General features: G+C 43.3%; 1 protein-coding gene across 4 annotated transcripts in view; it reads left to right on the forward strand.

Annotated features, from left to right (window-relative positions):
• Positions 1-12,800, forward strand: part of NUP214 (nucleoporin 214) — a 43,708-nt gene that overhangs the window by 28,353 nt on the left and 2,555 nt on the right. Inside the window, exons 29-33 of one of the 4 annotated variants that reach the window (XM_057401554.1) lie at positions 862-2,613; positions 4,105-4,178; positions 4,676-4,832; positions 6,955-7,104; positions 9,828-9,999. In XM_057401554.1, coding sequence (XP_057257537.1) covers positions 862-2,613; positions 4,105-4,178; positions 4,676-4,832; positions 6,955-7,104; positions 9,828-9,999 — 2,305 coding nt within the window. The remainder of the gene's footprint in view (positions 1-861; positions 2,614-4,104; positions 4,179-4,675; positions 4,833-6,954; positions 7,105-9,827; positions 10,000-12,800) is intronic. The other 3 variants (XM_057401557.1, XM_057401555.1, XM_057401558.1) reach the window with 3 other exon arrangements.

A 12,800-nucleotide genomic window follows, 5' to 3' on the forward strand; every position in this document is an offset into this window, starting at 1 on the left:
GTATACTTAAATATACTTAATAGACATAGAGAGAAACACAAGGATAATACCAGCTGTGCTAAGCTTTTGCTTTTTGTTATTTAGTCTTCATGCATATTTCCTGTACCTTATCCAAATCAACACATAGTCCGAACACCAGTGCAATGTTTTCAAGTCAGAGTTTGGGTGCATTTGTTGCTCAGAAATGAAATTACAATGCCTCAAACTTGTCCAGTCTCCCTTGAAGCTTCAGCACTTTCACACAGTTAGACAGCAGTATATCTTGTAAGTGGGGCTGCTTTGGCAATTACATCTGAGAGCTTTTCTCTAGTCTTTCAAAGCTGAAAACAGGATGCATAGAAACTGGTTGGTCTATAAATAGTTGAATTTATAAAGAAAGATATGATTCTGTAGAATGCAGTGCCTGAAAGTATGTTTGTGACCCAACTCTGTTCTGAGCCTATTCTGCTCCCTACAGAGATTTCTGTAGTGAATGTCAGGGTTTAGCTGAACCAAATAAGGGGTGAAAATGGTGTTAACAGGAAATGGTCTGTAGTAACCAGGTCTTCTGTGTTTTATCAAGCTGTTGAAAAACACATCAGAGCTAAAGGCTGAAATTGTCTGTACTCAGAGGAGGATGGTTAAGTGGAGGCTATGACATGAAAGTAACAGTCTTTGTTACTGCAACCCTGTCCATAAAGGCTTCAGATGTCACTGTTGTCTCCTGAATGCACGTGGAAGGGGTTAGAGGCTTTATAGTTTTGAGGCAAGACCACTGTTTAGCCATCTGTAAAACACTAAAGCATGCTGTTATTGTAAGAATTATAAATGAGCTTTGCATACTGTAACTCAGTTTGTAACTTCTGTCACTCTCTCTGGCAGCCCCTGCTAAGGAGTCCACCCAGACTGACTCGTTTTCACTTGCTGGGGGTTCCAAATTTGGAGTAGCCCCTGAGAGCTCCTTCACTTTTGGGTCCCTCAAGCCAGCAAGTGCTCCAGGGGCCTTAGCAGGAAACAGCTCCTCAGGAGATGGTACCCAGCCAAACAAACCTGCAGCAACAACATCTTCTGCTCCATCCACAACGGCTGGCAAGTTGGATGTCCCATCTAAATCGGGAGATCACTTGTTTCAGAGCAGTATAGCTGGGGAAACTCTTGGGAGCTTCTCAGGACTACGGGTTGGTCAAGTAGATGATAATGCCAAAACCACCACTAAAGCACCACCTACCAGTGTTGTAGGAGCGCAGTCATCTAAGGTATCTACAGTACCTTCTGGGTTTACTTTTGGTGCTCCCCTGTTAGGAAAAACTGGAGAAGCTGCTTCAACCTCAGTCACATCAGCTGGCACAGCATCCCTGTCCATCAGCACTAGTGCCACAGGCAGTCTCTTTGGTAATGTCCAGATAACCAGCACAGGGTCCTCTGGGGTATTTAATCTTGGAAGCTCTAGTGGCAGCAAGCCCACCTTTTCATTTGGTGTTCAGCAAGCAAACAGTATGAGCACGTCCATCTCTACCCCTTCTACCTTCTCCACGTCAACGTCCCTCTCATTTGGAAATTTCTTGAGTTCAACACAAACTGCTGCAGCTTCTGCTAAGGGTGCAGGGGATACCAAATTACTGTTTGTGCCAGAAAAGCCATCTGAAAGTGAAGCTGTAGCAGCTGGATCTTCACCTCCAACAACACTCTCGCCACAGCCACAAATACAGCTTTCAGAGCCCATTAAAGAACCCGCTTTACCCCAGGCCACAGCTGGGGACATGGTCTCTGCAGGCTCTGGCACCACATCACCAGCATCTCCCCCTGATGCTGTTGCTGCTCCTGCCGCCACAAGTGATTTGAAGGCACCAGTGCCTCCTGCTGTTCCTGCAGCTGCCCCACCGGATCAGAATGTCCCAGCAGCAACTTCTGCAACAAACATTGCCTCTCCTGCAGAAGGCACAAGTGTGTTGGCTGCTACCTCTGATGCTACTACATGTGTTCAAAGTCCAGCTGTCGGTGCTCCTGTGTTTGCCCCCACTTCTGCAGGCTCCTCGGTGTTCTCTCAGCCTTCAAGTTCCAGCTCTTCTGGCTCAGCATTTAGCCAGCCTGCTGGTGATACAACTGCTGCTCCTTCCACACCACCTGTGTTTGGACAACTGCCAGCAGGTACCACAGCATCCTCTCCGTTTGGACAACTCACCACCAGTACCTTGGCCACTGCCACCGCTACTACACAGGCTGCCAGCTCAGGTTTTGGTACTTCTGCTTTTGGTACCACCACTACTGGGGGCTTTGGTCAGCCAGCCTTTGGACAAGCACCGACCTTTGGGCAACCAGCAAGCAGTTCTTCAGGTGGTTTTACCTTTAGCCAGTCTGGGTTTGGGGCAATGCCAGCCTTTGGCCAGCCAGCAGCTTCCACAGCAGCCTCAAGCAGTGGCAGTGTTTTTGGAGCACCAGCTAGCACCAACAGTGCCAGTTCCTTTTCCTTTGGACAGCCATCGGCCAGCACTGGAGGTGGGCTCTTTGGACAAAGCAGCCCTCCAGTGTTTGGGCAGAGCACTGGCTTTGGGCAAGGAGGATCAGTCTTCGGTAGCGCTGCCACCGTTACTACTACAACATCATCTGCTGGGTTCAGCTTCTGCCAAGCTTCAGGTAAGAACAAACGGAGGGAGATGTGATATCCCAGTGGTGATGTCTGGCTGAAGTACAGAGAGCACTGAGTCACTGGAGAAAGTAGGACATTTTTAGTGTCTTTTTTTATTCCCCCTATGGCACTTGAGGGTTTTTGGTTTGTTGGCTGGGTTTCTTTTCAGTTAGTAAGAAGAGGAGCTGCAGTGTGTGTATGAGGGGGAGGCTAATGCTGGAGACTAAAGAAGCTTTTGCTGTGCTTCACTCTTCATCAGTGGGCCTCTGAATGTAGCCTTGTCAATCCAATCTTGTATTCATTTTTATACTTACAAGTCTACCTTGACTTAATTTTGAATCATGAATTGTCCTGCCTGTACAAAAATAAGTGGGTTGGATTCAGCACAGTGTAAAAGATCTTAAACTAGTGTGCTGTTGTAAATTGTTACACTCAAGTGGCAAGACAGCTCTGAAATCATAATCAAAGCAATGAGTACAGATGCAGCACTTCTTCAGTGGGCTGCATAGAGTACAGGCAGCAGTAGATGTATAGCCAGGTATGGTGCTATATCATTATTGGAGATGGCAGTAGATTTTAAGCCTTCCAAGTGATGGGTTAGCAAGGAACTAATCTGTTAAATCTGCTTTTGCCTTTGGAAACATCTCAAAATGAAATATAGCAGCAACATGAGCATCAGCTACCTTGTCTACACAGTTCAATTGAATACTTGAACAGACCAGGCCTTCTTTGTCAATCTCCTTTTGTTCTCCACATTGCTACAATATATTGTTGGTTTTTTTCCCAAAGCTTTGTCTGTACAATCTTCAGATGGCTCCCAGGGACAAGTGAAAAGTACACAGTAATAATAGAGAACATGTATTTCCAAAGAAGAAAAACTAATTAGGCTCATTTAATTAAAAATGATGACACTGTAGGCAAACTGCTTGTTCATTTTAACTACAGTAACAGAGAATACTTAAATAGGGGGAAGTGAACTCTGCTTGAGAAAGGTGTTCCTAATTATAGAAATGAAAGTTTTACTACAAAATGCACATTGAAGTGAACTGGAAAATGGAACATGGAGTTCTTTTTCTAATCAAAACATTTCATTATCTATAACAGGAATCTTTAGGTAACAAAGCTTCTTACGCAAGCGCAATCAAAACGCTACAGCGCTTGTTCGTGACATGGAGGATTATTATAGCCGTGTTAACAGAAATCCAGTTCTCTTATATTGTTAGCAGCAATGTCACAATTGGCCTTTTGTTTTCTGTTTGGTTTTAAGTTGGCCAAAGAGAAAAGGAGACTGACTTTCAAATAAACTCTCAATGGAATTTACCATGTGTGTGTTGGTACATACTTTAAATCTGTCTAACCCAAATATATTTGGTAACGGTGTATCCTGTGTTTTGGTGTAGGAGACCTGTCCTCTCCCTGCTCTGGACTAGTGTCACCTCCCTGAATTGTCTTACACCCTAGTAATAGTCATGATGGTTTATTTTCCTTTCTCTTCTTAGCAGGTTTTGGTTCCAGTAACACAGGCTCTGTGTTTGGGCAAGCAGCTAATACTGGAGGCACCGTCTTTGGCCAGGCAAGTACTTACTGCATTTGTAGAAACATGAGACTGTTTATGTAGAGTGGACTTGTTCAGGATTCCCTGCCTATTTCTGGTAAAAAGGTATAATTTGACATACTCAGTAAAAAGCATCCCAGACTGTACTGAAAGTATTTGCTATTTTAGTGGGCACCAAAGCAGCATTTAAGCAAATGTTTTCCAAGGAGCATGAGGGATAAATGTTTTATCACGTGCAGGATAAGATAAGACATGTGGAAAGTCACCTCCTTTTATTCCATGCCAAGTGGACAGTGGAGGGTAAGTTTCAAAGACATTATTATTCTGTGTCACAGACAAGGTTTAAGACAGACGTGAATAAGATTTCACTGCATTACCTGTGGGGATGTAATTGCTTTCTGGTTCATCAGCTCCTTCATACATCTAGAGGAACAAGCCAAACAGAAAGATCTGCCTTGGGGGCTTGTGGTGCTTTGACTTTGTTTAAACCCCTTTTTGTCCTTTTTGTGTTCTAGCAGCCATCTTCTTCCAGTGGAGGCTTGTTTGGAGCTGGAAGTGGTGGGAGAGGTGGAGGCTTCTTCAGTGGTCTGGGAGGAAAGCCAAGTCAGGATGCAGCCAATAAGAATCCCTTCAGTTCCTCCAATGGAGGATTTGGATCTGCAGCTTCCCAGAGTAAGTGAACAAAACAAGAATACAAAATGTGCTGTGATTTCCATCTGCTTTTGGGATCCCATCTGCTTTTCTGCTGTTAGTCATGTTTGAGTAAATTCTGTGTTACCATGAAAGGCTTCTAGGGGGTAACAGAGACAGATACTACGCATCATGTGTAATCTGGAATTTTTCTTTTAGGTTTATGGAGAACAAATAGGGAAGCCATTGAAACTAAAAAGCAGATGCAGCAAGCGAGAATAATATCTATATTCTGTAGGGAATTTGTGGCCAAATGCTTCTTTAAAATGGAATATTCTAAATTCTTGTCACTGAATTTCTGCTTCCAACTTGACTGGAAGTTAGAAAGCTTTAATTATTTTTAACCTTCTCTAACTCTGGGCAGTATTAATAATCTAGGTTCAAGAGAAACCAAGCTAACAAGTATGTGATGGGTAGCAGTATCCTCAGCTTTGGCTCCGGAATGACTAACACATATGGATAAGCTCTCTGTCTGTCATTTTTTGTATATAGGAGGAGATGTGAATTTCTTCAGTCACATGGATGTAAAGAAAAACAAATGTGTGCAGTGGCTGGTTTGGGGATGTAGTCTGTTTTGGCAAGGAAGCAGAATTAATCAGTTTTTACCCAGATTTGATAGGCAGGGTGGGTCTCTCACAGGTAAACTCGTACAAGGAATTGTGTTGAAGCCCTCTTTGGGAGGAGGGGCTCATCCCTTGTCCTTTCTTTTTCTCCAGTTGTCAGCTAAAAGGCATCAGTCCACATGCGTGTGTTTGCTAAATCAGTCTGCATGTGAGGTGCCACACCAACCCTCCCACATGTTGCTTCTTGTCCAACCAGCCTACCAAAAGAGGCATGAAAAGTAGTTAAGAATAAATTAAAGCTGCTCACAGGTTCCTTTGCACCAGCGACTTTAAGGGGCTATTAGAAATTCTTTCTAGAAGCTATAAAGGATTAACTGTAAAGGCAAGAATCAATCACTGTCCACTAGTGTAAAGATCTGATTTTTGAATGCCAGAGTCAAGATAAAAACATGTTAGTTTTGAGTTTTCTGGGCTAATAGGTCTTGGTAATACCCTAAAATTTGAGCTGAATGCATATATGCCATTGTGTGCTCTAGCAATTAGTTGGAAATACTAGCAGGTGCTCTCGTGCCTTTCGTGTGCAGCAAGTGTAGGTCTGCACTTGTTCCATGCATTTGGATGTCACAAAAGGGATTCATAATGATTTCTGAAGTGTTACTGTTATTTAATGAGACTGCCCAACTTTGTTATTTCATCACTTGTGACATGGGTTTGGGAGAAGGGGAAGGCAGGAGGGGTGGAGTCCAGCAGGTAGAAAGCACAAAGAAAGGGAAACTGTGTCCAAGATGTAAAAATAAGGGAACAAAGGGAAGCTGTAGAATTCACTGCAAGTGGCTAGAAGTTGGCTTCAAGTCTTGGGAGAGCAAATTTATTTGTTTTATTACATCTTTAATGATCCTTTGGGATTAATGGTTGAGGTCAGTCCTCTAACTTTGCTAATTGATCCCTCCTTTATTGCAGCACTGGGTTTTGTGATAAAATAAAACAGATGGTTCACCAGAGAGGAGCTTTGGTTATTCTGTGTCCTGCCACTAGATGCTAAATCCCTCTGTAGCCTTATGAGAGAAGAAAACTTGAGCTATTTCTCAGTAAGGCTGGAAAAGTTTGGCTCCTACTTTAAGGTCCTGTGACATAGTTGTGTTAGGAAATACTAGCCATTGCCAGAATAGCTGAGAATCTTTAACTTATGGTAAACTCCTATTTGTGTTGTCAAGAGAGACTGATTCTAGCTGCTGTGATTTCTCACTTGAGGGATTGTCTTTTAGTGACTGCGGCACAGGATGCAACTAAACATATCATCCATCACTGTGATTTCCTAGATTGCAGCAATAAAGGGTTGTTGGTGGTCCGTGAGATCCAGAATGGATCTCGGTGAAACTACAAAGCCCTCTAGGAACATGGGGAAATTTGGCTTCTGCCTGCAGAGTGCTGTTTTCAGTGTGGTGTTCATTTTGTGCTTGGGGATCTGCTAATCCCGATAATAAAGTATAATGTAGGATGTTGTCTGTTATGAACTTCTCAACTCTTCTTCTTCTCCCCAGATTCTTCCAGCTTATTTGGAAACAGTGGAGCAAAGACTTTTGGATTTGGCAGCTCATCTTTTGGAGAGCAGAAGCCTACAGGCACTTTCAGCTCTGGTGGTGGAAGTGTGGCATCTCAAGGCTTTGGATTCTCCAGTCCAAACAAAGCAGGTACTTTGTTTAATCCACCCTCTATGAACAGCCATGGTTATCTGTGAGACATTTAGGATTCTACCATTTAGATGTCTACAGCCTGGACTCGATACATGTACAGGAATTGTCTCTGAACAATTAGTGAATGGAACTTTAGCTGGTGGATTCAAGGCAAGGATTTACAATTCTATGTGCAGAAAAGCATCCAATAAACTATGTTTTCAGGTGTTCATTCCAGAAATTCCCAAAAAGGAGCAGAGAGCTGTGTGAATTAGTTCTGGTCTTAGGTACCATAAAATGAGGAACACAAAGTATGGAACTGAAGAAATTTTTCCCATTTTAGATGCTTCCTTGGAATATTGTCTTCCAGACTTCACTCTGAGTTTTGTAACTCTTTTTGTCCCCATTTCTTCACTTGAGTGAATGCAGATGCCTGCAGTGGGAAAGCATCCTCATAAAACTTGCATCCGACATGGTTCAGGTCCTTCTCTTTTGAAATCAGTCTTGACCTGCCATCATCCTCTCTTCTGTTCTCTGCCAATTGAATTAATTGAATCAAATATTGGAAATTTCACAAAAGCTCTTTTCTTTTTACTGTCATCTGCCCAAAGAAGGAGCCACAAGAGGAGTGGTGAGTGGCAAAATGTTCATTTTGTTGATAGTCAGACAAAAATGGAGGTCCAAAGGGTCAGGCAAAGCAAAGCTTCTCTCCTTTATCCTCAGCCCATTCTTACAGTGCACATTGATGAAGATGGGTACCGTGCTCCAAGAGTGTCTGTTGAAGCTTTGTTACTGGGGGAAGTAGTAAAGATTTAGTCATCCTTGAAGTTGTCTTGAGAAAATGGTGCTCATGAGCTCCCTTTGGAGAAGCAGTGCACTGAGAGGAAGCGCTCTCTGCTTGTCATTAGCTGTGCTCTCATGTTAGTGAAGTGGCTGAGAGCATAATGATGGTGCTGTCAGATCCAGCAGCCCTTTGTAAGGTGTCTTTCAAGTATTGCATTCCACTTGGTAGCTGTAGTTTCTTGTGTCTGGCATACCTCCCATCTGCTGTTTTTGCTAGAGGAGGAGAAAGGCATTGCTGAAGGAAGTTCTTCTTTCATTCACCCACGAACTCTTTCCTTGCTTTTGGTTAGTTTCAGAATTCTTCTTGTGATAGGATTTTCAAGTAGTTTCTGCAGAAAATTCTTCCACTCACACAGAGCTCAGATCCTTCCCTCCTCTGCTTATATTTGCTAAACACCGAAATGAACGGGATGTCTTCCCCTTTCAGCTGCAGTGAAGGGTTTTGCTTGATTGGAATCCCCCTTTGCCCTGGTTTCACTACTTAAAAATAGTGGAGAAAGAAAAATGAAACATGTTAATATGCTTTGCAGAAGAGAGTTAATGCCAAGCAGAGCTTCAGCTCCTGTGATAAATACTCTGACTTCCTAGAGATAGAGGTAACAAGATACCTATTCTGTGTTTAAATAATTCAGGCCTAGCATTTATTATTTTCCAGACCTTTTGTGTTTACAGCCAAACACTATCTGTTACCTTGACATGGACTGGAATTTCACCCAGGGTATTGAAACGTGGGGTGGTATCCCATCCTCATCCCTAGTCAAACAACAGAGCAGGTGTCCCTCACGCTCCACAGTGTCAACTAGAAACAGGACAGTAGTATCAGCAGATGAATATAGAATAAAATCATCTGTGTAGGAGTCTAGATAGAGCTGCAGAAAGCAGCTAAACCCTGAAGAGAAATTGCCAAGAGCGGAGTTCAGCTCCTGATTCCCTGCAGGAATCTGCTGACCTGGCATTTAATCATTGCATGTTAGTTTCCACCACTTAAACCAGGATTAGATGATACCCTACCTGAATCTTTTTGCATCACGGCAGCACCTAAAAACCAAGCTCACTATCTATGATCTGATCTTAAGAGGTGAGGGACGCTTACCCATTGCATAAGGGAGTTCTTCCAGTTAAAGCACTTGCATGCATGAAGTTCTGTCTGCAAGACACCCGTGTGTCCTTCCAGAGCTTTAGATTAGAAGCCAGGGTAAAACACTGCAACCAGGCCACAGCAGCAAACGTGCACAGAGCTGACCTTTACAGGAGGCTTTTCATTCTGCACTGTTCTTTGGGGTCCTTTGGATAGTAACTTGTTTAAATGGTGATGAGCAGAGCTTTACTTTAAAAGTGACTACATAAGTTAAGCTTTTTTTTTCTGGTAAGAAGTGCTAGTTTTATGATGAAGGAAGAATATGTGTTTTTTGAATAATAATAAAAGCACCAGTCTATCACCTGCTCTATGTATGTTTATTGTAACTTGGTTGTTGTGCACATTTCTATCTCACAGTTAAAATTCTGGTCTTTTTTTTATATAAAGCCAGTAGAGATTCCTTCACAGTGTGCTACCATGTATGATGTATAACCACCTTCTAGTACAGCTCTGGGGATTGAGTCGATCTTGTGATGAAACGTTCAAGAGACCCAGAATATGGTTTTCTTCTGGATAGTCTCTTTAATTTGGTGCAGTTTTTTGCGTGCATTCAGCCCCTTTTCTTATCCCTGCCATACCCTGCAGTTTGGTAGCAGTGGGGCAGTTAGTTTTATAAATAATGCTGTGTCCATATGATAAGGTGAACAGCCCCATTATGGAGATTGTCTGCTTAGAAATCTAGTTCTTTGTTTTGTCTCTTTCTTTCTGCATTATTGTTGACGTGATGTTCTTGTTCCTTTTTTGCCTCTGTTTTGCTCAGGTGGCTTCGGTGCTGCTCCAGTGTTTGGCAGCCCTCCCACTTTTGGGGGATCCCCTGGGTTCGGAGGGGTGCCAGCATTCGGTTCAGCCCCAACCTTTTCAAGCCCTCTGGGCTCAACGGGAGGCAAAGTGTTCGGCGAGGGTACAGCAGCAGCCAGCGCCGGAGGATTTGGGTAAGCCACCGGGGTCCAGGCATGGGGAAAACAACGTTGTTGCATGCCAAACACTATTACGTTTAGCTACCTCTGCATTAAGGTAAAGAATATGTTCTGTGATTGACTGCAAAGCTCTAAGTGTCCATGGTTTGTTAGTTTAAAAATCAAAGAAAAAGGCAGAGAACGAAGACTTCATTCCCAAAGGAAATAATGCGTATGATCTCATTTCAATGCTGAAACTACTGTGTTGAATCTTTAGTTTCAGAGATTCAGAGGGGAAGGGATGCGAGTCATCTTGCAACTGTCTAAGGAAATGCAGGAGTATTTTCTGTGTGCACACTTAATGAGTTCAGATCTAGGCCTACAAACTGTGCCTGGCAGAGCAAATAATAAACATCGTTATCTGTGACTGTCTGGCCACCTTATCTGCTTGTGAGATTTGGGCTAGAGATACTAATGAGAATTCAGGCTGTCCTCTCACCTTTGGAGGTGGGATGAAGCATTTGTAACAGTCTGTGCTCCCGGAGCGATTCGTGTTTATCCCACACTGATTGGTTTTGTCTGTTTCTGTACCCCTTAAGCCTGTGCTTGGCACCAGAGCAGATAGCACTTCTTGTTTTGTTCATTAAACACAGAATTTCCAACCTTGCAAAGCAGCTTCTGCAATAGGCAGCCACTGCACTTCAGCATTGCACCACCAGCAAGCAACTCTCCTTCATGCCCTACAGTTATATTCAGACAGAATAGACCCAACTGAAAAAAGGAAAAACCTCCAGTGAGAAGAGGAAACTGGAATCTTGGTGTTTACTTATTTCACAAGCATTTCTCTTTTAGTTCCAGCAGGAACTGCCTTTATGTAAGGGACATTAGAACATCCAGAAGTGTCACCTGTTAATTCCCCATGAGTTTAGGCAGATGCCCATCTGCCAGGGCACTCCTGAGCTACGGGAGGCTTCAGCTCAGTGGTTCTGCTGCATCCTGAACTCTGGTGCAGCAAACTGGAGAGTCCCTTTGGAAAGGGTAAAAACACAGGCAGCTTATTTAAATCCCCACAAAGAAGGATGCAGGGATGACTTAGCTTCAACCCAAGTGATACTTTGTTGAGTTCCAGCTTGCACCCATTGTGCTGCAGGATTTTGTAGTGAAACTGGATGCGTTCAGTGACAATGTTGGAAGCTTAAAGATAAAATGGGATTTGGAACAAGCAGCATGATGATGCAAACAGAGCTCTTGCATAAGCACTCTGCAGGCTCAAGAAAGATAATTCAGTGGCTTTAATTGTGGCAAGTTTTGAGACTTTCTACTCTAGCAGGAAGGTGCAGACTCAGTCTGATGTTTTCAGAGTTTCCTGAGGAATTGGATCCAAACCTCACCATAAAATTGTGAGCAACAGCTTAATTCTGCAGTATAAGGCAGTGTCTGTGCAGGGCACCTCTCTTCTGCCTTTCTCTTGAAGTGAAACTCTAAAAATCCCAATTCTGGAGAAGTTACTTGCCAGTATGTTGTGTGGTATTAGCTCCGAGTGGCTGAGAACACCCTGCTAACTTCAATCCATGTGATTCATTGCTGCTTCAGTTCTGAAAGATCTGCATCACTTGATAAATGACTTGGGTGTCAAAAATAGAAACCACTACACTCCTGCAAAGTCTGTAATTCTGACTGTTTGTGAGCAAATCATGTTTTGCTTGCATAAACTAACCTCAAGTGCCTCTCAATTCTGTTTTGCATAGAAGCTTACAAAAGACCTGGAAATGTGAGCAAGCTAAGTTTGATTAAATTGTTACCAGGCAAGCACTGGATTTCATGTCTTTTTACGTAAAAAAACCCCAAACGTATCCATAGCTTGAGCTGTTTCTCTGCTTGTGCTGTGCTTCAGCTTTTTCAACAGGCATGTTCTTCTGGTTGCAACTGAAAGAGGCAGTTTGAACCACACGTTTCCTTGTCACTATTTTCATCTCCACTTCCTTTCACCGGTTAGACATGATGTGTGTGTTTAGTTGCACGGTCCTGAGAAGATGGAGCACTGTGAAAATCTCTCGTTCTAAAACACATCACTTTATCTTGCTGCTCTTTGAAAAATGAGCTCCAAAACTTGTTCTGCCTTTCCTGAGGAAACCGTATTTGCGGTTCTGAGCTGAAGTTGTCTGCATGTTATATAGGTCAAGAGCCAAACCAGAGGCACAGGGATGATTAGCAGGGCCATGAACTGCCCACTGTATCTAATGCTGTATGTGGAAGCGGCGTGTGCAGTTGACAGTGTCTGGGATATGAGAGGTGATGTCCTTTACCAGGTGAATTGCTTGTCAGACTGCTGCAGGAGTTATCTTTAATGTGGAGAGATAGATTTTGATGTGTGTGCTGGGTTTTTCTGGGTTTTTTTCTTTGAAGTCTACTAGATCTGGATGGATGGAGAGGTGCGTTAACGTGCTGTCAGCTCACATTTTAAGTCAGAAATGACAGGAGCTTGTGTAAGGCACAGCCTTGCGAAGCTGGCACGCTGTTTGACTCAACTGTCTGCTCATGGGAGGGCTGGCGCTGGGTTAGTGCTTGCAGCATTGTGCACTTGCAGAGCTGAATGCGCAATGTCTGTGTTTTGCCCAGTTCAAGTTAGAGAAACACTTGAAGCTTGGTTTTGGAAGGCACCTCTTAATGCTTCTCCCAATTCTGAATCATGAGTGGGGGCAGAGAACCGTGATGTGTACTGTGGTCTCATTAGTGTGTCATGCTGATAGCTCTACAATGCCTGGTTGGACAGAGTGGGTGGAGAAAGGAGACCAATTTCCATATGTAAAAATGCTTCTTATTTCAGTCCCCAAAAG

This window comes from Pezoporus wallicus, unplaced genomic scaffold (genome assembly GCF_028554395.1).
Source record: "Pezoporus wallicus isolate ANWC-B61680 ecotype Strahan unplaced genomic scaffold, APGP_CSIRO_Pwel_v1 contig_8013, whole genome shotgun sequence".
NCBI lineage: Eukaryota > Metazoa > Chordata > Aves > Psittaciformes > Psittacidae > Pezoporus > Pezoporus wallicus.